The sequence below is a fragment of the Fukomys damarensis genome, unplaced genomic scaffold (genome assembly GCF_012274545.1).
Source record: "Fukomys damarensis isolate Sample0158 unplaced genomic scaffold, DMR_v1.0_HiC HiC_scaffold_1, whole genome shotgun sequence".
Taxonomy (NCBI): Eukaryota; Metazoa; Chordata; class Mammalia; order Rodentia; family Bathyergidae; genus Fukomys; species Fukomys damarensis.
This window is the reverse complement of record NW_022900913.1, coordinates 62,945,493-62,970,954: the sequence shown is the minus strand read 5'-3', so window position 1 is coordinate 62,970,954 and position 25,462 is coordinate 62,945,493. Positions and strand designations below refer to the sequence as shown.

The 25,462-nt window shown below is 49.7% G+C and overlaps 1 protein-coding gene across 3 annotated transcripts in view; it reads right to left on the bottom strand.

Annotated features, from left to right (window-relative positions):
• Positions 1-4,289: 4,289 nt before the first annotated feature.
• Tspan14 (tetraspanin 14) overlaps positions 4,290-25,462 on the bottom strand; it is a 50,439-nt gene continuing 29,266 nt past the window's right edge. For all 3 annotated transcript variants that reach the window (XM_010629540.3, XM_010629541.3, XM_010629543.3), the window contains exons 3-9: positions 15,219-15,269; positions 13,671-13,817; positions 12,288-12,458; positions 10,347-10,472; positions 8,832-8,876; positions 6,659-6,778; positions 4,290-5,138 (exon numbers count right to left, since the gene is read on the bottom strand). In XM_010629540.3, coding sequence (XP_010627842.1) covers positions 5,067-5,138; positions 6,659-6,778; positions 8,832-8,876; positions 10,347-10,472; positions 12,288-12,458; positions 13,671-13,817; positions 15,219-15,269 — 732 coding nt within the window. In that variant the 3' untranslated portion in view covers positions 4,290-5,066. The remainder of the gene's footprint in view (positions 5,139-6,658; positions 6,779-8,831; positions 8,877-10,346; positions 10,473-12,287; positions 12,459-13,670; positions 13,818-15,218; positions 15,270-25,462) is intronic.

Genomic DNA, 25,462 nt, shown 5'->3' with positions numbered 1-25,462 from the left:
CCGGTCACCCACAGGAGCACGATAGCAGTGGTCACAGAGCCCTCCCCCGCCCACAGAACTCTTGTCTCTCCAACACTGGGTTAGTGGAATGACCAGACAAGGGGAGGTTTCCCTTCACTGATGCTGGCACCATGTCACCCCCAGCAGAGGGAGGCTCCTGACTTCAGCAAGGCAGAGTGATTCCTCCTCTGCCTCAGATGATCAGAACACAGTGGAAGGCCAAGCAGACAGAAAAGAAAACCGGATCCTGCTGAGCCACTTGGATCAAACCAACCCTGAAACTCACCCCACCTCCAGACTTTCCAGCTTCGGGAGCCAAAACCCTACCCTCATTAACCAGGCCAGTTTGAATTGGGTTTTGTGTTACCTGTGACTGTAAACATACTCTCCTGGTACAAAAGCAAGGTCCACTGTCTCATGGCACAGCCCTACCAGGGGTAGTGTAACCACATGAATGCACCACAGAGCCGCATATAAAGTAAAACTAATGAGGATGCTGTGTAAAATGACTGTCACTTCTGTGAAGATCTGGAGACACTTTCTGGAAAGATTCTTAATAGTGGCCACCTCTGGGCACCAGAAGACATACTTTTCACTTTACACTCTATTTACACTGCTTTTACTTATGTATATTTTGAAAAGATTGATTTTAAAAGTTATTTGAGGTGATAAACTACCGTCTGAGGCGATAATTTATTTTGGTAGTTATGAAGCCATCCATGCTCTTGAAACCCCTGCTCAGATGTAAGACACAGAGCACAGAAGAAGGCTGAATAAAGAAATTAATTGCCTCTGACCTGTATAAAGATATCTACTTATCTTGCTCCAAAGCTGGGGTCCCACCAAAGGTAATTTTTCAACAACCACACCCATTCAAACATATCGTAAAATTTTTTTCTCCTGCGGTGTAACACTGCCCCAATTCTATGATGCCCATATGAACTTTGAGGCACCTCGGAGACCTCAGAAGCATTTTGAGAAGGAACATGGCTTTAATGCCTAGAAGGGGAAGGGCCAGGTAGACTCAGTAGAGGCAGACTGCGTGTCCAAAAGTGAGCCCCAGGTGGCCTGGACAGGAAGGGTAGAGACTGGGACCGCAGTATCCGGGCAGGGAGTCACTCTAAATTCAAGAACAAAACCCCCCAAGCTTCTCAGCAACTATGGCCTGGCCCTAGGGCAGCATCCCTCTCCCAGGAATTTGAGTCAGGTGCCAGCCCGTGTGTGGCTGTAACAGGTGCCCTAGTGAAGGTTTCTGCTGGCCTCCTGGGGCTCGGGCTCCCTGGGGCACCACAGGGAGGGTCAGGATTCTGACCTGGGTGAGTTTCTATAGCACCAAAATCAGAAGGAGCTCAAAGGTCCTGAAAGTGGATGATCTATGGCTTTGGGGGGAGAAGAGTGCTGCAGGAGCCCTGGTCTGCCCTGGAGGCCTGGCTGTATCTTCCCAGACATGGTCAGGCACAAATATCTTTATTGAGATCTATCACGGGGGATAGGACAGTTCAGGGCAGACAACCTAAAACCCCACTGCCTGGGGACAGATGGGGTGTTGTGATCTGAACCAAAGCCCAAGCATGAAGGCCATGTCCTGTTCCTTCTCTCTTCACCTGGTACAATGGCTTTCTACCAGTTGGTGCCAGGCTGACATCTGGGGAGGGACCTTCCTGTGAGCTACACCAGGTAGCGGGACTGCTGTAGTACCTCCCTTTTCTGCAATCCCCATTGCCCTAAACCCAATGGACTATCCCTTTTCTGCTGGGAGCGCCCCCAGAGGGGCAGCTCACAGCCTTGAAATGGACGTCCCAACCCACCAGAGAGCCCACTCCAGGGTAGGGGAGGGTAGAATTTGGCCCTCCCAGCAACCTTGTTTCAGGAAACAGGCACCTCAGAAGTCAGGGAGCAGCCTCTGACAGCTTGGTGCATCTTGGCCTCACAGGCGGCAGCTGCTGCTCAGCACCAGAACCTCCAGCCCAGGACACTGAGTCCCTTGGGGAACAACAAACATTCCCTCAGGTCCCCAGACAAACTTGGCACCCAGGTAGAGTAGGAATCAACACTTTCCTATGTTTTCCAAGTGCCTGTGGACCTACCAGAGCCCAGTGAGCAGAGACCTTCTAGATCTGGCTCAGCTCAAGCTTGCCCATGCTGGGTTTGCAGGAAAAGCCAACCTGCTTTAGCATTCGTGGCTGGAGGGCACTGTGTTCCTGTTTCTGCATCAGGCAGAGGTTCTAGAATTTCGCTGGTTTGAACCCAGTCCTTCCAAATCCCCAACAGCTATTCATTCACCTTTCTCTGAGCCTTATTTGGAGCATGAAAATGGGTTCCTTAGAGCTGTTCTGATGATTGCATTTATTAACACTCTCTAGTGTGTACTTCCTGTCTCTGGAAGGTTCTGTATCCACTCATTTTCAGTGCTATGACTTCTCAGGAAGCAATGCAGGTGGTTTTCTGGCCTGGCCCTTGGCCTGAGGGGGATACAAACCAGAAGATCAAAATGGGAGCCTGGGTCTCTCAGGAGCAGAGTGAAGAGGAGTGACCCAAAGTGTTATAGAGGCCATGGAGGACAAATGGCTGACAAGTAGCCAGGTGAAGGGAACTGTAGATGACAGTTGTGGGAGGTGATACAGGTCACTTGGGAAGGCAACAGGGCCTCAGAGAGCCTTTAGGATGGGAAAGGAAGGTCCATGGCCTGAAAGCTGACAGCACCACCCTGAAAGGAGGTGTGCAGGGGACATGGGAGGCCAGGATCTGAGGCAAAGAGCACAGAGGTCCCAGGCTGGCCTGTCCCACAGAGGACAGAGAAGCGGGGTCCAGCACAGCCAAGTCTGGTGGATAGCAACCTGTCAAGAACACACACACACACACACACACACATGCAAATCTTCTGCTCCTTTTCTTTCTGCAATCAACTGCTCAGTTACATGGGATCGCCAGCAAGTTTGAAAAGCTCATTGAAAAGCCCAACTCTAGAAGTCATGGCCAGACTTCATTCTGAACCGGGCTGTAACATGGGAAGAGACTCGAGAGGGGTCCAACCAGTGCTTGTGTGTAAGATGGTTCAGCAGGATCTGTCTGGTGTGTCTGGTGCCAAAAGACTGGCCAAAAGGTCTGTGGTTACCAGTGCTCCAGGAGTATGTGGGCAGAGGCACCTGTTGGGGTGGGCAGTGTCCCTGACTCTCCCTCCCTCTCCTACCACAAAGGAGCCAGGAGTCCAGGACACACCAGTGACTCCTGTAAGAACACTGTCCACATGCCAGCACCATGGTCCCCAAGCTCTTTTTCCTGGATCAACAGCATTGCCTGTGGCTGGGTAGAAATAACCTCGAACACTACTACTACCTCTGGGCCTGGAGTCAAAGTTCTTGCAGCATCACATACAGCTGTAAGCCAACTTGTCCCACCTGTAGCCTGGATAGGAATGTTAAGTGAAATTTATGTCAGGTATGTTAGTAACAGATTGTTTTCACACTCTATAATCCCTTACAGTCTCATCATACCTGATCCCACTGACTTCCCTGGCAGATGGATTTGCCACGAGATCCTTACCCCCCACCAAAAAACGACCAGAACAGCAGCATTAATATAAAGATATATTCCATAAAAGAGTTTGGCAGTCAAAGAGAAGCATCACACTTCCTAAAAACACAAGCATTCTTCCTCTAGTCTACAGAGAATTGTTAAAAAAAAAAAAACAGAAAACAAAATTGTAACATCATCATCATCAAACCACCAGGGTCACCAGTATCACCACATGAGCATGTACACTTCGGCAAGTGACTGGAGGTGGCACTCAACCCCTGGCCCAGAGGACAGGGCTGGGAAAGCAATAGAGGAACTTGCCCAAGGAGGACAGCACCAGGCCATCCCTGGGGCACTTGGTACAGAGGCAGACTGTGCACCCAACAGCGAGCCTCAGGTGGCCTAGAAGGGCAGACACCAGGACCACAGATATCCCAGCAGGGAGATATGTCACCACAACATTTAGGAATGAAATGCCTTGAGCTGAGCTTCTCAGCAACTGTGGCCTGGCCCTGGGGCAGCATCCCTCTCCCAGAAGCACACATCAGGTGTCAGTGTGAGGCAGTGACAGGAGTCCTAGTCAAGGTTTCTATTGGCCTCCTTGGGCTGGGGCTCCCTGGGGCACCATGGGGAGGGAGAGTCAGGATTCAAGTTCTGGATGACAGTTTCAGTAGCACCAAGACCAGGAGACAGTGAGGCCAAGCCTGAGGGGGTGGTGTTTAATGGAGGACGGTGACAAGCATGGGCAGGAGAGGCTGTCATGATGGTTCTGAGACACTCCAGGGACACCGTATAAGGCTGCTGAGAGAATGCCCGAGGAAAGGAAGAGAAAACGCAGGCCTGCTGTGAGGACACTTTTACCACTATAAATAAACTATGTACACAAAGACAGGAGAGCCGGCTCTCAGCAAAGATCTGGGGCCCACCCCAACCTCCCTGGTGCCCTTGAGGCTTAATGCTGTGGAGACTGGAGTCTGATCTTGCCCACCCTGGTAGAGGGGCTGCTGGCTGGGGTACTAGTCACACACTGGCTCAGGCTCGCTTCATGTTGATGTGGCTGAAGTACTGGGGTTACCTACCACCCCAACACCCCCTATCCCCGAGTAGGGAAGGCCCTGTGCTGCTTGACTTAATGGAGAGGACCAACCCTGTCCTCACCTTCTGTCCTCAGTCCCCAGCTCACCCTTGGAAGATGTGATTGCCCATGAGCCCAGGCTACAGTGAAAGGCGGGGGCCTGCAGATGCCCTCGGGCTCCAGGCAGGCTGAGTGAAGCCCTCTTTGTAACCGCGGGGGTCCCATCTGTCCCTCAGAGTCATCACCACATGGGAAGACACATTTTCCACCAGGTGAACCCTGGGGATGCAGTCTCAAGTCCAAGCATGTAAGAAGGAGCCCTGGTCTTCAGCACCAGCAAGCAGAAACAGAGAGGTCACATCACGCTGATGCCGAAGATGGCTCTGGCTCTGGGTGGCTCTCAGCTTCAGCTCCTTTCCTGTGAGGGCAGGTTGGTGGTGGTAAAGGCTGGGCCTCCACAACATGGCTTGGCTCCTCAGAAGTGGTGACCCGCCTTTACTGCCTCAATGTCTGAGATCAGGGTCCTCGCCAGGAAGATGCCGAAAATCTGCAACCAAAGGCAGCAGCCAGTAGTCATTAGCAGGTCTCAAAGGCAGAGAACAGGAAGTAGGGGGCAGGCTGAGGACAATCCACTACACACAGGTCCCTTGCCCACCCCTCTGGGGATATAGGACAGAGAGAGCAATTCTGGGCAAGTGAGCAGCACAACAGACCCACCAGGAGGTGAGCCCAGGGTCCCTTCTGCGTCCCCATGGCCTAAAAGAGGCCAAAGCAGGTACCATAGAGCAAAACGGACACCGAGCCCCACCTCCATAATGAGTGAGCATGTCACGTGCCACGGAGTGCGCCACACCCATGCCCTATGTTAAACCAAAAGTAACAGGGATGACTCATCTGGTTCTGATTCCCAGTAATAAATGTTTCCTCTAAACCTAGATTCATCACAAACCAATGCTGTCCCTGTTGGCTGTTGCATGCATGAAGACATGTCCTGACCTTGGTCAAGAGGGAGGAGTGAGGCTTTTTCAATTGAACTGACCAGCATGAACTTGGTAACCTCTGACATTGGCTTGGTTTTTTTTCCTTTTGTAATTCTTGCTGTAGTTCATAACTGACAAGTCAGTCTTTCTGAAGTTTGATTTCCCTGCCTGCTTTCCAAGTGAGTTTTTCCTTTCCTCCTAGTGCTTCTCTCAGCTTTCCTCTGCCCCACAGAACATGGACCATAGAGTGAAGGTGGAAGCATGTGGGGGCAGCTGGTGGCCAGGGACACTGCAGTCACCCTCAGGGCCAGGCCAGAGTTGAACACTTATCTTAACACCTGTGTTCCACATACACGGCATCCAGTGCTCGGCATTGCCAGAGGCTGTTGCATCTCCTCAGCAACCCTGAGCAGCCCTGGAAACAATGCCTGTTCTCTGATGTCACTAAATTCTTTTCTCTTTCAGGACGCTGGTAGCCCATTTATCCAGGACCTGCTGCCCCTCTGCCAGTGTCCTTCCACACGTGAAATCTGGTTCAAATGAACACAAGGGCAGCCTTGCAGGAGAAAGACAGTCACAAAGGGCAGCAGCCAGGGGGTCTCACGTGAACAAGAGTGATGCCTGTGAGATGTATTCCAATGTCCTGAGTGACCACATGAATCCCAACTGACCCACAGGCTCACACTTTGATCTGCAGCTCTCACTACCCCCTTAAAGCCTACTACTTCCACTCACCAACAGAGAAGCATCCCAAAGCAGATGGCAACCCAGCCAGCGTGCACTCAAATCCCCAAACTCCAGGCAGGTGAGGTACTTCTTGCAGCCTTACTGAGCCTTCCTGGAGAGGGTTATGGTGCCCTCCCAGCTCAGTCTGAGCCCAGTCTCTCAACATGCAACGCTTATGGGAGCTGTCATGCTAAATGTATGTATGGGTGCGTGCATGCGTACACATGTAAACACACACACACAGCCTGGACATCCAGTTTCTGATGGATACTTGAGCTGGACAAGTATCCTGTTAAGAGGCCAACTCTTTCAAATGAAAAGCAGCTTGCCCACCACAGCCCCATAGGATCCTGGAACATACCTGCAAGAGTGAGATGGCAAGGAAAACGCCGGCCACAATGTAGATGTTCCTTGGCAGCCAGCCCTCCAGGGCCGGGATACAGCCCTTTGTGAAGATGAACTCATCCCACTTGCTCTTTAGCTACAAGAAACACACAGTGGCCTGAGCCTGAGGCACACATGATGCCCCCACCCTGGTCCTCTAGAGAGCCCAACTCCAACAATGAGCAGGACAAAACTTATGGAAGGCTCCAGGGGCAGGTGCCAAGGACAATCAGGATTCCTTGGCTCCCTAGTCACCTGTCAGACCAAAGGCTCCCTGGCCCTGATCTGTAACCCCTTTCTTTTGGGGGCCTCCAGAGATTCAAAGACTCCCAAAGCCCTCAGGAAGGGGCCTGAAGGCAAGGAGGAAGATAGGCCTTTGAAGGGAGAAACTGGGAGAGGAGGTTCTGAGTGTGCACAGCCAAAGGAACTGCAGAAGGAAGGGACAGTGGCTCCTTGGGGAGGGTCTCCCACAGATAAGTCTGGCTCTAGAACACGAAGCCAGTAAATGATGGCCATCAGGCTACCTCTAAAGCCAAACTCTGGTGATAACCAGTAGGTACACAGAGCTTGTATCCCAGGCCAAACCCCACCCCTACCCACCCACATACAGCCTCAGGCCCAGCTCCCTCCCTACCAACCTCCTCTGTGGCAAGTGATGGACTCTCATTCATTCTGGCAGCTTTACGGGCTGTGCTACGCTCCTGCACTAATCCCTAGGACCTCAGAATATGACAGACAGTATTTGAAGATAGGTTCTTGACAGACAGATTGTTATAGTGGGTCCTGATACAGTAGGACTGGTGCCCTTCCAAGAAGAGGGATCAGGACATGGGCACAGAGATAAACCATGTGAAGGCACAGAGATAAACCATATGAAGACACAGAAGGAAGATGGCATTTATCCAAGAGCCCAGCGGAGAGGCCTGGATAGACCCTTCCCTCACAGCCCTCGGAAAGAACCAACCCTGCTGACATAGTGATCTTAGACCCTCAGCTTCCAGAACTATGAGGAAATAGATTCTACTGTATAATCCACCCAGTCTTTGGCACCTTGTCATGGCCACCCTAGCAAACTAACATAAGGGGTGATGAAACTCGTAACCAAGGAAGCTGAGCTGACAGAAGTCCACAGGTCTTTCCAGGCTGCTACAACAAAATACCACATGCCAGGTGATTTAGAAGACCATAATGTGTATCTCACTGGTCTGGAGGCTGGGAAGTCTAACAGCAAGACACTGGTAGAGTTGGGGTCTGTGAGGGCCTGTGTTCTGGCTCACAAACGATCCCTTCCACTGTGTCCATACATGGTGGAAGGGGTGGGCTGGCTCTAACCTCATCCATCAGGATTCTGCTCTTGTGACCTAATAACCTCTCAAAAGTCATCACACTAGCAATTAGGGTTCAATCTATGAATTGGGGTGGGGGGCAGGGCACAAACACTCAGCCATAGAAGCCAGTCCCAAGAAATGGAAGTCACTGAAAAAGGACTCTTGAGTTTCCCAAGCTTCCCAAACACATCTAGTGTCTGTAGCCAAGAGGAGGGTCCTCCAGATTCCCCAAGCCCTCCCTTTCAGGACAGCATCACTTATATCAACAAAGGCCACCAAAAAAAAGACTGGAGGGGGGGATAGAAGGCTATGCCTATGTCTTTGGGTGGTGGTCTTGCTTCTCTCCACATGCAAGCACCTGCCCTGAAGTAGGCCCAAGAATTCTAAGCCCCCACCCCAGGATATCTCCCTCCTGCCATAAGCCCCACCCCCCGTCACCACTGCCTCCCTTTGGAAGCCAGGTCAAGCCACATACTCCCCCACCATGAAGCCCTCTAAGGAGCCTCTTTAAAAAGCAACTTTGTTCCCTAGCACTTTTGCCCTACCACTCTAAAGCACCAATGGCTAAGTCTGGGGACTGCAGTCATAAGGCTTTAATTCTCCACCTACCCCTGCATGTGGGGATCCTGCCACCAGCTCAGAGTCGTACCATGATCCCACTCAGCTGGCTCCCACCTCAAATGTCAATTTTGAGCTAATCTCCCCTCATTTCGTACTCTCATCTACACTTTTGCTAAAGCAGGAAGTTAGACCATAGAGAATAAAAAACTAAAAGCTGTCGCCCTATAGAACTCTCAAAGTTGAGCATACTGGGATTCTCACCTGAATCCTGACATCATATCCACACTGTGTGTTCACAACTTTTTGCTGTAAAAAAGCAGAAAGCTAAGTCAGTTTTATCCTCTTGAGAAGCTGGAGGTTGGAGGCCCTGGAAAAATCTCATCCCAGCACCAGCAAAGCTGTACAAATCCCATCACAGTGCACATCAGCAAACCTATGCAAATCCCGTTACCTCATACACCCTCCAACCACGGGAGTAGTAAATCCTTCAACAAAGTCTACAGCACAACTACCCCACTCTGCCTCCGTAGCAGGAGAGCAGACAGTGGAGGTGTGAAGGAACAGGCACAGTTCTATTTCTGGAAAGTTGCATGAACAACTCTCACATGTCACAAAATACTATCCTTCTTCTGACTTCTTTTCACCCACACCACAGCTTGGGTGCTGGATGCCTCCCAGATGGCACTTGAGGACACAGAGCCTAGTCAGAAGCCCTTAAGTCTCTGGACCCTTGAAGGCGAAGCAGGACCCTGGCCCTTTCCTTTTGCTTCTTGGAGGCAAGGTGAACAAAATACCACATGCCAGGTGATTTAGAAGACCATAATGTGTATCTCACTGGTCTGATCTGGAGGCTGGGAAGTCTAACAGCAAGGCACTGGTAGAGTTGGGGTCTGTGAGGGCCTGTGTTCTGGCTCACAAACGATCCCTTCCACTGTGTCCACACATGGTGGAAGGGGTGGGCCGACTCCTAACCTTATTCATCAGGCTTCTGCCCTTATGACCTAATCACCTCTCAAAAGCCCATCCTCCAAAAGTCATCACACTAGCAATTAGGGTTCAACCTATGAATTGGGTGTGGGGGCATGTGCTCCACCATGTGCTCTCCACTATGCCATCTGTCACCCCACCAGAAGCCTAGGAGCAATGAGTCTGCCTGATTATGGCCCAGAACCCCTAAAACTGTGAGCCAAAATGAACTTCTCTTTAAAGTACTATCTCAGGCATTTCCTTATAGTGATGGAAAGCTAACACGATCTATTTAAAAACAGCTAAAAGCATCTAGCCTTGTAGGTCACAGAAAACCGTGGGCCAGACCTTGCCCATGCAATGGAGGTGGTGTCTTGCCTGCTCTGAGGACCAGGCATCAACAAACTATGCAGACAGCTGCAAGGGGCCAGTTCTGCTCAGACTCAGTTCAGGCAAAATCCAGCACTCCTTCACATCTCCCAACAGGAGCCCAGTTTCTGGAACCCCAAGGACCTGGGCCATGAACAGGGAACGAAGTGAAGAACAACAGAAAATAATGTTCCATCACAGAGTCTGTGCCCAGAAAGTGCTGTACCCCACAGCCCCTGGGGGCTGCTACAGGCTGGGTGCTTTCTCTAGAGCAAGGGCATGAAGAGGACAGGCCAGACAAAGGGCTCACTGCCTTCACAGTATCCTTTCAAGGCAAAGTGAGGATATTGCTTTCCTCCTCATCTAGCCCGCACCCCATGTAGTAGGGACGATGCAAGAGCATTCCTGTAACTTTACAGGATCCCAGGGTAGCCGGCTCACCGCTGGATCCGGCACGCAGCAGGAGAAGGGCACCCCACACTTTTCACGGCTGTAGCTGGCACCACTGCAGTTGAAATATACATTGAGGTCCCAGTCTTCAGGGCCATATGCCCCGCAGCAATGGTTCTGTAATCACAAATGCCCAGAACTGTCAGGGGTCTCAAGGTAGGGCCAGCGTGCCCAGCATAGGGCCTGTCTGGTTTGGCAGGGTAAGCAAGCTCCCATTTGACAGGGAAACCAAGGTCCACCCTCAACTCTCATGCACACAGAGATGCCAGGTGCTGCAACACCGGTAGCCCTTTAAGGGGACAGCAACCCTGACATCTCCATCTGACACTCAGGCTGGCTCCACCAGCACGTGGCTCCAGGCCCTTCTTGGCCAGACACTTTCCCTTCCTCCCTGTGTCTTCCACCTCACTGCTCCTCCTGCCCCGAGGCCCCTCATATGTGGACATGTCCTTTCTTATCAGAGGGAACCCTCAGGGGGCAGCAGGTCTTGTCCTCAAGAAACTTTACTCTGGTCCCAGTTACTTATTTGCCTCTTTGCAAAAGAGCTGCTGAGTGTCTCGCCCAGAGCAAGAACTCTGACTGAGGTGAACAGTGGCACATCCACCTCTGCCCCAACCCAGGGTCTCTGTCCATGCTTCCCACTATCTGGTACAGATGCAAAGAAAACCCTCCACCCCAAAAGCATCTCTGTGAGGAACAATGGAACCCACCCAAGGGGCACCCAACCCAGGAGCCATCATGTCTGTACCTGCCCTCAAGGCTGACATGGTAGTTGCAGAAGACACAACAAATGGCAACACAGGTGTCTGTCTTCAGTGTCTTTTTTGTCACTATTTTTAAGATAAGATCCCACCTTCTTATGCCACTGTTTTAATGATTACCTATGTTTCTCCCAAGAAAGGTCCCTAACTTACTAACTTCCCTGGGGCAGCCTTGTTTCTGAGAGGAGAAGAAGGTGGGTAGAAGCCTATACTGCCTGTCAGGAAACACGGGAGGAAGCACCTTAACCCAAGGCCATGTGGATTCAGAAAGCAAAGGGACCAGGACACGGGACAGAAAAACAATGGTGAGGGACACGCAAACAAGAGTGGGGCGGTCTGGTGACTTGCAGAGAGTCAGCATCAACTATATGGGTGGACTCTTCGGTCGCTTAAATGAGTTTTGCTAGCTCCATGATGATACATGAACTAAAGACAAGCAAGTTTTGGTTATAGTAAGAGTGGAACATGGTTATTTTTAGAGTCTTCTAGTTTACTTTCTTCTCAGAAATAAAATGCTATGTATCAAAGTTCTAAAGGAACTTGGGCTTCTGACAGAGCTCAATTCCAACAGAAGCCTTGCACAGGATGACTGGTGGGCCTCAGAATGGCTGTGGTCCAGGTCCCCATGCAGCTGCCCATGCAGAGCGGGAGGCAATGGACCAAAGAGAGCTGACTTCTTGGCCTCCAGAGACATTCCATAGAGTTCACATTCGCCTCCAGCAGAGACAGCTTCCTCCCTGTAGTTCTGCCCTTCTCTAGCAGGAAGGGAAAGGTCCCAGGGGGAGGAAGAGGACAGGAATAACCTCGGAAGGTGAGTCATGAGCTTTGAGCTGTGGTGGGAGAAGATATGCCCCACCATGCCTGTAGGGCCCAAGATCCCAGGGAGGACTGGCTGCCAATATGGCTACTGAGCAAGGCTATGGACATCTGGGCCCCAAGGGAGAAGGTGGGGTGGGCTCGGCTCCTGGGACTAGGTGCCCACCAGTACAGACGGTCTTGCCTACCCTGCCCCAATAGAGGAGACACAGCCAGGTAATCGACACGGCGAAACAGAACTGGCCAGAGATGGAGTGGGGCAATGCAGGCAGAAAACCCTCGAGGCCAGCCAGCCTCAAGTTCCCCAGCCTCAGCTGTAGGCAGCAGAACTAGGGAGTCTGCTGGGTGCACTTACAGCTTTCTGCAGTGAATCGATGAGGTTCTGCAGGTCAATGTCATCCCGATAGGACCTGATGTTGCTCTCAAAGAACTCCCGGAATCGATCTCTCACCCAGTCCTGGAACAGGAAGGCCAGGACAGCACCAGCCAGTTCCAGGAAGAAAATGAGCACAATGGCACCGCAGAACTGTAAGAGACATGGATAGGGACGTCACACACCACCCGCCTGGCCTGGCCCTGTGAACCATGTTCTCACCTAGAACCATTATCTGCTGCACCAGCAATAGCTGCACACTCAGGGATCTCCCATTATTAGCTGGAAGACTCTAGGCAACTCTGCCCCCTCTGTAAATGGGGATGCTCATCACAGCCATGTCACTGGCTGCACATTTGGGAACAGAAAATGTGGGGGGTTATCAGCAGGCCTAACCCCACCTGCCAATCACCGCCAAGGAAGCCCCATCTGGGGAATGAATGGCCATCCCACCAAGCAGTCTGGTAGCTGCTTGTGAACAAAGCCTGTGTGTCCAGGCACTAAATGGCCCCTTGCCAAGTCCACAGAACCCCCTAAGCTCCTAAAAATCCCACCTGTCACCTCCACTTTAGGGACAAGGGAACTAAGGTTCACTCTGGTGCACAGCTTTGCCACAAATGACAAATTTGGAGAAGACTTTCAAATTAAGAGAAGAAACAGAAGCAAGCACTCATATATTCATGCATACACACAGGCCTCCAAAATGTCATCTGTTTACATGGAAGCCAGATGCTAAACATAGCGTTTTTAAGATTAAAAAAAAAACTAGAAAAAGATGTGCTTTGCTTTTTAAATTAAGCCCAGAACAAAAAATGCTTGACCTAATATACTCAACAAATAATATATTGTGAAAAATGACAATGTGTTTTCCTCAACAGGTGCTAATTTTAACTGAATGCATTTACAAATGCATTTGTATCTAAATATAAAACTAAACTCCGAGTAGCTTGCAATTTTGCCAGGAAATTGGGATTCTGCATTGCATGTCCAGATCCATACACCCTAGAGGAGGGAAATTATTTCTCAATGCTACTGGCAATATCTTTTGATCTTAGCCAGGAAGGGCAAAGGTGAGCAGCAAACAAACAATTCCTTTAGAACTTGTGGGGGCAGATAAAAGGCCAGGGAGGGAGGAGTAAACTCCTGCTGGCTCTTCCCACAGGGGCTGCAAACCAGCTGGATCCAGGTTCTCTGGGTGAGGAGCCAGCTCATCTGGACTTTTTCCTAATTCCACCTCTCCATGAGGCAGCAGGGTACAAAAGGCTGCTCCCTGCGGCCCCTGCCTAGACCAGAAAACACACAGGCCTACCCAGCAGAGCACACACCTCTGGTCCCCGCCCCCAGCCCTGGCTGTGGGTCACTCACAAACTTGAGCAGGCAGATGTTCTCCCGCAGGGCCCCCACGCAGCCGGCGAAGCCTAGTGTGAACATCACCACGCCCACCATCAGGACCAGCACCACCGGGTCGATGCCATGCAGCCGGGTCACTTTGGTGAGGTCAGACAGCACACCCTGAGGAGTCAGAGAAAGCTGGTAGTCAACGGCCATGTCAGGGACTGAAGGCAGGGGCCTTCTGAGGCATTGTCCTGTCATTAGAAGCCAGACTAGAGGGTAGCCCTGCTCACCTCCTTGGAGGCCACTTTGCTGGTATCTCCTTGCCTACCTCAGCCATAAAAGCTCCTGGTCTCCTTGAGGCTATGGGTTCCTCTATGGCTAGTGGGAAGGGAAGTCCTGCAGTCCTCTTGTGAAGCACACACTCATACAGAGAAGGCTGCAGTGCTGCCCCAAACCTTGCACTGGCCACAGGTGGTACTGAGCACTTGAGGGACTGAGGAACAGAACCTGCATTTATGTTGTTTAACTTTAATTAATTTAAGCATAAATACACATAATAATAAGTGGCTAGTGATAACTACAAGGGACAAAAGTCTCAGACTCAAAGAAGTAAGGAGGAAAGAGCTCCAGGCCAGGGCTCTGCCTAGTCACACTGCTGCAGTCCTGAAGGTGGCCACATGGTGGTGCTGTGAGTTGCAGGCTGGTCCAGTCTCCAGGTCAAGGAAGCAAAGGGGCCCTGTGCTCCTGCTCTTGCCATTTGGAGGTTCCCAGGTAAATGTGGAAAGTGCAGCCCCTATCCAGTTCCTCAGAACATGGCAGTAAAATATACTCAGACCTAAGAACACCTCCTGCCTGCTCCTCAAGACAGCAAAGGCAGGCTCCACTGAAGGAACAAGGGGCCCTGAGGCTGGGGCTCTGGAGGGGGCTTTATTCCCCTTTCCACTGTGCTGCTTCCTCTCTTTCCAAGGCCCCACTAGCATTTCAGCACTTACCACCAATCCATCATGGGGCAGGGACAGCACCTCTTTTACCCTACCCATACCAGTGCAGATGCCGGAGCTCCAAAGGCCCTGGTCCCTCCAAACTATAACAGCTTGGTCTCCTCACAAGCTGGGTGAGGGGTCCACAGGTGCATAAAGACCCACAGGGCACAGAGCGGCCCCTGCTGTGCCTCCAGACAAGGACAGGCAATTCAGGAGCAAAGAGGACTATGCTCCAGGACCAGCTCACTTCCCGCCACGGGCAGAAGGGCTCAGGGAGGCGGCACCACCCACACTTCCCCTGCACCCAGCTACACACAAGCTCTGTGCCATGGGAGGTTTCTGGGAACAGAGAGAGAGAGAGAGAGAGGTCTGCACATGCACAGAGCTCAAAAAGCCAGAGCCTGGACTGGCCCAGTGTTGGTCATAAGCTGTTGACCCTGCCAGCAGAGGAGTGGAGCCAGCCTAGGGCTGCTTCTCTGAACCTCCACTGCACAAGAAACACTTGTATGGGAACAGAATGGAGAGGACAGTTCAAGTTGAATGAATCTGGTTGGGGCTACATGACACTCAGGTCCCCCATATAGGATCTACCTACCTTTTCACTCCATGCCCACAGCCCAACTCCGAGGAAGACAACTCCAGCCAACTGAGCACAGGCAGGGGGTGGGGGAGAGAGAAAGGACAGTTAGGTCAGAAACCAGGGACATGAACATGTTTTTGTTGTTATTGGGTTGGGTTTTACTGGTTGGTTGGTTTATGGTACTAGAGACTGAACCCAGAGCCTTTGTGTTGAGCTATATCCTCAGTTCTTTTATTTTTAATTTGAGACAGATTCTAAGGTGCTAAGATGTCCTGGATGGGTTCGAACTTGCAATCCTCTTGCCTTAGCCTCTGAGAATGCTATGTGCCAACCATGTCCAACAAACATGGTTCCAAGAGCAGAGTCCATTGCCAGTCAGAGATGTTCCAGATTCCTGCCTGAGGTAGCACTTTGACCTTGGCAGATAACCAGGAAGAGCCTTCCTAAATTTCTGACAAATCCCTTCAAATTCAGAGGGCCCCATGACCTAGGGAGCAGAGGTAAAGATCTCAGAGCAGACTTGGTCCTGGGGACCACAGAGTGGAGACATCAGGTTGTGCCTCATTTCTTCTGCACTTTGCATCCAGCCCCTCAACTCATTTCAACACATTTCCCAGTGTATAAGACATGGACTTCATGAAGCCTGCCCTGGTGCCTCAGAGGCCTCCAGGGGAGGTGACGCTCTGCAAGGTGACCGGGAGGGGCAACAGAGAGCACCATCTCTGCTCTTATCTCAGGCTTCTTGCCCTAGACTCAGGCTCCAACAACAGACAAGCAAAGCAGCTACCCAGGCCATCTGCTGGTCAAGGTGGAGAGCCTCCTCTCTGTGGCACCTACACTCAGCACAGGGCACATATGTGCCCAGGGAATACTGAGTTATTAGCTGAATTAAACCAGGCCTGCACTAAAAACTGAGCTCACTCAGGGAAGCACCTTGAGCCTGACCTCATACCTACAGGAATCCCTGAGCCAAGAGAAAGGGGCCCAAATGCAGCACTCAACTTTGCAAGCCAGGAGGCACGTCTCGTAAAACCCAGACATGCCAGGCCCCCTGTAAGCAAAGGTGCTTCCTAGGTGAACTACTTGATACCAGGCTGGCATTTCACTGCTACTCATCAGTGCCTCATGACAAATAACTGGGCTGGGTATCTCCATGACTCTCAACTTTCCAAAGTCAATTATTCTCAAGCTTTGGCTGTTTCTGAACATTTTATTCAATAGCCTGGAAGGAAATGCCCACTACAGTGAAAGCCCTGGGAAGGCTCTACCTCTTTCAGATCAAAGACAGCTTTCAGAAAACACCCTTCCTCTATACACAGCTTCAAAGCGTTCCCAGCTTCCTACGGCTGGTTCCCACAGCAGTCTGTGGACTCCTCAAGTGAAGAGGCCCTGCCAGGACCTGATCCTTACACATCATGAAGTAGAACAACAGGACCTGGGAAAGACCAGGACCAAAATGGCAGTCCCCATCCCCACCTCAGTTCATCCATTCCTTTACTCCTCACTTACTGGTTCCACAAATAGCCACTCAGCACTTCCTGAATGCCAGCAGAGGACCAAGCATGCACACCTCTGGGATGCTAGCACAACGGCTCTAGTGGGCCCACGGTCCTGGTTCTGCCTACCAAACCACACCCATTTCCTAGTTGGTAAGATATCCAGTTTTCTTGATGGGCCACTTCCTCTCTTCACCCTAGAAGTTTTGCAATGGAAGTAAGAGCCCTCTAGCCAGCCCCAAGACAGCAATGTAGAGGCTCTGACGATAATCAGAAAAAGCCTTCCTTCATGGATTCCAACCCACAGGCAAATGGTCACTCTTCACAGTCCCCAAAGACTGACTTCTCTCTTGCCAATAATGAAGGTCGTCTTATCTGAACTTATCTGAGGTGAAGTCATGGTCGGCCTTCCCTTGTCCTCTGACCACTTTGCTGACACACCCAACCTCAGACACCAGCTCCCCCTCCCCCAAGGCTGTCTTCTTCCTTCAGGCTGTGGCTCCTCTTTCCAACCCCACCTCGTGTGGTGGAACCTCACAATCAGTCCTAGATCTCCAGTCCTGGCCACTCTCTAGGTTACACATCCTAAGGTCTGTGTAGCTTGTCTACCCCAGCTAAGGAGACTCCAATCTTACCATACCCCAGGAAAGCCTGGATCTCCCAAACCCCACCCTGCTCCTTCCCAACTCCTCCTCTCCTCACTAAATGGTACCACTGCCAGGTGGTGCTCACTCGGTAAGGAGACCACCTAGACCTGCTGCTTGATGCCTCCTTCCCTCTTGTCCCACATTCATCCCACTAGGACCCTCTCTTTAAAATGTATCACCCATTGACTAGTTTTCTTCCTGACTTTGCTTCCATCTTTCATGATCCGCCTGTTCAGTCAGGAGGTCTCCTCTCAGGCCTCTGTGCAAACAGAGTGATCTTTTTAAAATGCAGCTGCCTTGGACCAGGAATTTAGCTCAGTGGTTTCACTGCCCGCCTCATAAGCACAAGGTCCTGAGTTTGATCCCCAGTACTAAAAAAAAAATTATATAGACAGATAGATATAGATATAGACATATATCGGTGTCTGAGAGAAGAGTCCACTGCTAGTCAGGGATATTCCTAGCTCCTGACTAGGGTAGCATCTCAGCCCCAGGAAGTAAGAGCCCTCTAGCCAGCCCCAAGATAGCAATGTAGAGGCTCTGAAGACGATCAGAAAAAGCCTTCCTTCATGGATACCAAAAAACTCAGATACTGCAATCCTGTTCATACAGTGGCATAGTATTTGTGTAGTAGAACCTAACCTAATCCTCCCATAGACTTTAAAGCATCCCTAGATTACTTATCATGCCCCAAACAATGTAAATGCTGTATAAATACCTGTTGTACTGTATTGTTTAGGGACTATGGGGGAAAGTCTATGCATTGAATACAGGCACAGGAGTTTTTTTTAATTATCTTCTATCTAAGGTTGGCTGAATCCACAGAAGCAGAATTGGGAGATGGTGAAGGATGACTGTGTGATAAGGTAATTCACTCCTCAGAACCTTCCTGTGACTTTTCTTCACCCCTAGAACAAAACATTAACTCTGTTATGCAGCACAGGGCTATGCAGCAGGCCTCCACCTACAGCTCCAACATCACCTCCTGCTGGTCTCCCCAGCCAGCCCCAGCACCTAGTTTACTGACCCTACCAACATGTCATCCGGAGAGTCATGACACTGTGTTGGTACTTTGCTTCCTCCTCACTTCCCTTACAGGTCCTCAAATGCCACTTTCTCAGCGATGCCTCCTTTTACCATCCCAGGTGAAAGTGTTCCCTGATAATGAGTCACTCAGACCTGCACAGTTCTCTTCACAGCACTGACCCAACTACATGGGATGATGGCCTCTATCCAATACCATGGGAAAGGACCTGACACATACACAGACAGTACCAGGGGAATGCAAGACCAGGTGCTTCGAGGCCATGGTCCTTCCAACTCTCCTCCCAGGCACACATCCAAGCCTCACTCACTCCCCAGGGCCAAGCAAGAGCCAGCTGGCTGGGTCCATGGTCACGCCCTAAACAGCTGTGTTAGCCTAGGATGGGAGCACAAGAGAGCCTGCAGAGTGTGCAGCATTCATAAGCCTGCCTACCCACTTTCCACAACCAACCACCCACCCTAGCACCCTGCAGCCAGGTAAAGAGAGGCTGCCTTGAAACACCAGCCACCACCCAGAGCTCTCCTCCCCTTCCCACTGCACCACACAGCTCACTCCTTCACCCCATCTTCTACATCTGTCTTCCCCTCATTCAGAGCTGCTTTCGACGTTTTAGTTCTTCCCTTGGGTGATCAAACAATTAAGAGGAAATCTGCTCTGCCAAAACATACAAACAAAAGTCCTTAAGAAAGTGCACAGACAGGCGTGCTCCCATCCAGTCTGCCCTGCACCCCAGACCAGATGAATTCTCACTGCTTCCCAAGACCCAGAAAACCCCTGTAGCACGGGTCTCCTCCTCTCACAATGACTGGGCTCTAAGAATTAAGGGCTCAGGTTGTGTGTGTGTGTGTGTGTGTGTGTGTGTGTGTGTGTGTGTGTGTTTCTCATTGTGCCTTAAAAGAGAGCTAAGGTCAACTCACAGCAGAAGGACAGGAACTGGGTCAATGCAATGAACACTGGCCCAAGCAGGAACTTGGAGACTAGAGAACATTTTAGAGACAAGAGAACTGGGGGAAAAGCAGGCAGAAAAGACCCCCAGGGTGATCACACAGTGCCCCATGAGCCAGCCAGGCACCCTGCCAGCTTCAAATGAAGCCTTCCCTAGAGCTCTGGAGCAGATGTCTGTGGGTCCAGGCTGAACCACTTTCCTTGCCAGAATTGCTGGTCCAGGACTGCTGCTTCTGCTGGGTGTCCTCTAGCCCCAGAGTGGCCTTCTCTGACTCCCTTCTATGACTTCAAGGAATTCCCTCGTGAAGAGGACCCCCAACTCCAGCCAAACCAGTGGGAAGCCAGTCTTCTGCCTTCTTGGGCCATCGGGCACAGAGACTGCTGGGGTCATACTTTCCTGAGTGCCACACACTGTGCTAAACACACACCTTATCAGATGGTCCTCTTACCTTCATTTTTCATGCTGTAGAGTAACTTGGTTATTTGTGTCCAAGGCCACACAGCTAGCTGGTAACAGACTTAAGAACCAAATCCTAGTGTTTCTGACCCTGACTACTTATTACCTCCCCACCCACAGAGCAGCCACCCTGCCACCCAGGCCAGGAAGGGCAGCCAACCTGTCTCAGGAGGGCATCCACACAGGAGCCCAACAAAGTAAAATGCCACCGAGAGGTTCCAGCTTCGCAATGCTAAAGCCAACAACCCATACTACCAGATGGTAGGCCTATTGTTTGCTGAGCACAGCACAGGACAGGGAAATAGGGCCTCTGTGGGGTCACTGTAAAGATTCAATGTTGGCCTTTCCCTCTTATGCAATGCCTCTAGAAAGAAAGATCTCTGGCTTGTCCAGCCCTCCCTTGTCCTGGAAGCCACAAAACATCTCCTTAACACATGTGCAAGCCTGTGGTACTTTACCCAAACAGGATCAAGTCCCACCAGAAATGCCAACACCTGGCCAGATGATGTAGGACTACAGGAGAGAGAGGCAGGCTCCTGTCCAAGATCTCTGGCTTTTGTTCCCTGAAAGACTCCATGTAAGCAAGGGGGAAAAGAACAGGCCCCAAAGGCCTCCCAGCAAGCGCAAGCAGATAATTCCAGGCACTGCCCTCAGACTTCTGGTTCTTACACAATTCCCTGATGACTCACACTGACATTTATGGAGCCCCTTCCAGGGGTGGAGGGGCCCCCATGGGTGTTTCAGAGATAAGCAGAAGGAAACTCAAGAGTGAGCCAATGAAGCAGGGCATTCTTGAGTGGTGCCAAACACACAGCCCCATCAGCAGGGGACCTAGCTCCACTCCACTAGGTCTCATCAACAGGACCTCACGCAAAGCTGAGGATCTTCCTTGGATCTAAGCACTCCCCTGCACAAGAGGGATGCCCTTCCTTATTCACAGGAAGGTTGAAAGAACTGGAGGAAGACTCAGGTGACATGCTTACCCCACGACACAGCTGACCCAAGCTGCAGGCAGAGAGAAGTGGAGGCTGTTGGGTGACACCATGTGTACTCCCTGTGTCCTGACCCCACCTAACCCCCAGCACAAGCTGTCTAATGACAAGGCCTCCTTCCCAGAGGACCTGTTTCAATGGACTTTGGAGGCTACAGTGATGCAGAATGCAGAGAAACAGGGCCTTCCAGAGGCTTTTCCAAAAAGGCAGCAAAGGGCAACAAAAACAAAACCAGGCAGAGTAGAGAAGGCCAGAACTGAGCCTCAGCTAAGTGCTACTCACATTGGGGCACTAAGAAGCAGCTCTCCAGAGCTGTTTTCCAACTTGTAAAGTGACCAAAGGGCCTATGTGCTCAGCTTTGCCATCCTAACCTGCCTGGTGAAAGCCCATGGCCATGGTGGGCTCCAGAACAGGACATCCGTAGGCTAATCGCAGAGAATACCAAAGATGCTTATGGTCACTTGAAACAGCAACATGTCAACTGAACTTGAGGCCGACAGGATGCCAGAGGGCACAGACCCCAGACCCAACCTGGCCTGAGGCAGACTCACAGGCTGTCTGTTTGGGTTCGAGACCTTGCCTCAAGGTCCCAAGGGAAAGAGTGAACTCAGTCTCCTTTCACTGGGACCGGAAACAGGCCCCAGGACAGGAGGTGCCCATCACAGAGCTATCACAGTCAGCTTTTCCTGCAGCGGAAGGGTGGTTCCTAGAACATAGCCCCAGCCTTCTCAGCACAGTGGTGAACCCTTGCAGAGGCCAGGGAAAGACAGGATTAGGCAGAGGGCTCCAAGGCAATTTCCACAGCTGTCTCAGTGTTAGGAGATAACAGATGCCTACCAAGCCCCACCCAGGAATCTGGCTGTCAAGAAAGGAAGGCGAAGAAGAGTCATCATCCAAGGGAGGGCAGCAGCAGCACCCCAGTCTACCACTGAAAACCAACAATGGACAGAAGCCAGAGACACTGGAGTGGGCCAAAGAGGAAACACCCTTAGCTCTGTATGCTGGGAGAGCTCTGTTGTAACCTCTGGCTCTGCAGTGACAGCAGGAAAGCATCCACAGACAATGTGCAAATGAACGGGTGTGGTGTGTTCCAATAAAACCGTGTTCACTAACAGGCAGAAGGATGGATCTGGCCTGAGAGTCTGGGTTGGCCAAGCTAGCACTAAACTATCACACTAACACCATCTGGGCCTGCAGACCAAAGGCAGGATATCCTTTAGCTCTGATGCTTGGACTGCGGATACCCCTATACTACTTCTTCAACAGATTTTAATCATTTCAAATTGTAACTAACACAAATGAACTATTTCCAAAATGAAACCTTATACGGCAATAAGAATGAATGATCTACAACTACATATTAACAGCATGAGTGAATTACATGCATTACACTTAATAAAAATGTCAGACACAAAAGACTTTGTATGCTAGGGGAAAACATTCTGGTGGGGAAAACCACACCTAGTGGACCAGGATGTAGCTCAATGGTGCCATACCTGCCTGGCAAATGCAACATCCTGTTCCATCCCTGGTACTGGAGAAAAAACAAACAAACAAACAAAAACAACCACACCTAGCATTCCATGAAAAGATACTGGACATGAAGAAAAAAATGTGACCTACAAGGAAAAAATAAACCCGTAAGGAGGGGCACAGGTGATGCAGAAGATGGAAATGGCAAACAAATATTTAAAACAAAACAAATCTTGTAGAAGTTTTTAGGATTTAAAGGATAATATAAACATGATAGAAATAAATGATAAAAAGATCAATATCAAACTAGCAATAGAAATAGAAACACAACATTAGAAACAGAGAATTTACAGCCCATTAGAGATTAGAGAAGAAAAAATAGTGAACTTGAAAGCAAAGCAATAGAAACCATATACATTAAGGGAAAGAAGGGAAAACAAAAACTGAATCTGTAGAATGAAAGTCCCAGAAATAAGAAGGGGCATACAAAAATATCAAACAGTATGAGAGGCACTAGCTTTGAATACTTACATTAGGAAAGAAGAAAAACCTGAAACCCAGCAATCTAATCTTAAACTGTCAGAAACTAAGAAAAAAGAAAAATAATCACCAAGTATAACAATAATCAATAAACTGGATACATGGTGGTAATGAACATTTAAAAATGTGAATATACTTAATACTAATGAACTGCACACTTTAAATGGTTGAGATGGCCAGATATGGTAGTGCATTCCTGTAATCCTCATATTCTGGGAGGCTGAGACAGGAGGATCCCAAGCTGAGCCCAGCGTGGTCAACTTAGTTACTTTTAGTGAGACCCTGTGTCAAAATAAAAGATGAAAAAGGGCTGAGGATGCAGTTAGATGTGAAGGCCCTGGGTTCAGCCCTCAGTATGGGATGAAAGTAAGTTTTTTTAAAAAAAGGCAGTTGCAAAGATAAATGTTTTGTTATATGTTTTACTAACCATAATCTTTAAAAATAACAAACAACTTTAATAATTAATCTTTGGAATTAAAAACACAAAAATAATAGGAAAACACTGCCTAACTAAAAAAAGTCTGACAGACACAAGCATCAAGTAAAGTACAGCGATGGGGGGTTCTGCAGCAGGCAAAAAGGACACTTCTGGCAACAAACAAACCTTTCACATCTTCATCATGGCATATACAGCTGTCATCAGGCTACTCTTAAAATGGGTAAATGTTACTCTAGTGAAACTACACCTCAATAGAGGTGATTTTCAAAAAGGATTTTTGAAAGAAAAAAGAAATATAAGTGAAAGTCAGGCACTGGCACACAGGAGACAGATCGCTCTAGTATGTGCCATGCTTCTGGTGCCAGCAAGGGATGTGGCAGTAACACCCACACTTACACCCAGTCATTTCAACTGCAAAGTACCCTGTAAGCCCTCGATAATCACATGCACCAGGCAATAACCTCAGAGCACCCAGAACGTCCCTCCCTCGGGCGGTCCCTGGTGTCCCAGCCTTGCATAGTTGAACAGGGGCAGCACAGAGACCAGCAGCCAAGGCTGCACCTTTAGTTCTCCTGGAGTCTCTGACCATCTGCGCCGTCTGCCTTGGCAAGACTCAAGGTGAAGATGCACACCTATTGTGCCAAAAGATAAGGCAGTCTATTTCCTATGAATTGGAAGACAGTCCTCTGGAGAAGTAATTCTGACTACAAAAGTATGTCAAGCATGTCAAACCGATGTACACTGCCTGACCCATTTCATCTCACTCCTGGGACTTTGTCTCAGCAAATGACTTCCTTCCTTTCCCAAAAGGATGAATCTGTACTATACACAGCTGATCAGTACATCCTTATCTAGGAGGGTAAAAAAACAAAACAATCTAATGTCCAATATGGGACTTTTTTTTTTCAAGCAGTGGGGACTGCACCCAGAGCTTTTGCACTGAGCTATATTCTAGTGATTTCTAAATTTTTAAAATTTTGACACAGTGTTTTATAAAGTTGCCCCAGCTAGGCTAACATTTGCAATCCTCCTGCCTCAGCCTCCAAGAGTTCTAGAATTATAGGCACACACCACCATACCTGTCTCCAATACAGGAACGTAAAAAAACAAAACCAAATTGGGAAGACTATGTAGCCACTCAGAATGCTCTATACCAGGGGATACAAATGTGGAATGCAGACCTCAGGAACAGGAGGCCACTGCTCACAGGGCATGAATCCACACACCTACAGGTGGAGACTGGCATGTTGGAGAACATACAATCATCTCAGGATGCAAGGTCTGGGGCTTCTTGAACTGCCATGCAATTGTAAATTTAAAAAAAAAAAATACGTGAAAAGAAAAAGGCACTAAAAAAAAAGATACTATATCTTTTCAGTAATTAAAACAAAAGTGCAATGGTATGTCCATATTCGTCCTTACATAAATAATGAGTACAGGGGCAAAATTTTCACACCAAAATGCGTCATGTACTAAATTTGACAAGTTGCAAAGCAGTCCAATACCAATACACATCTATATTTAATAGATAATAGATATCTATATTAAGATGTTAAACTTCTCCCTTTCCCATGCTTTAATTACCAAGAGCAGAAGGAGAGAAACTATTTGCATTCACACCTGGGGATCAGATCAGGCTTCCAGGTCTGACATCACAAGGACAGAGTTCAGTTCACAAAAAGCAGTTCTCAGAGGAGCTCAGGAACAAGAGACCACCTAAGGGAGGGGTGCCACATCCTCTACAAAGAGGAGCACGGGCAAGGTCACATGCAGACTACAAGACTCTACCCACAAAGATGTGGTCGTAGGAGGAGGGAAAGAGCACTCACCTCCCACCCTGGCCTTGCCCCACCACTCTCAGGTAGAGTGGCCAGGTCCTGGTTATGCTGGGAGAGGCCCTGGGGTATACCTGCTGTTCTGGCAGAACTCTCAAAACCTCCACTCTCGGAGGTTTCCTGATTTGGACCACAGATGTTATGTTCATCCTCCCGGTAGGAGACATCCATTAGTTGAAGGAGGGACCTCATATCCATGCTAGCTACAGAGCACAAATATTCATGGCTCCCTCCTCAGTCAGAGACAGGCTGCATATGAAGGTCCAAAGCTTACAAGTAGAAAAGCCATGGCTCAGACTTAACCTAAGCCACTACAATGTCAATGGCAGAACATCAATTAAAAGGACATTTTTTTGCAACTAAAACAAGCAGAGGGCTCTCCTTGCTGGG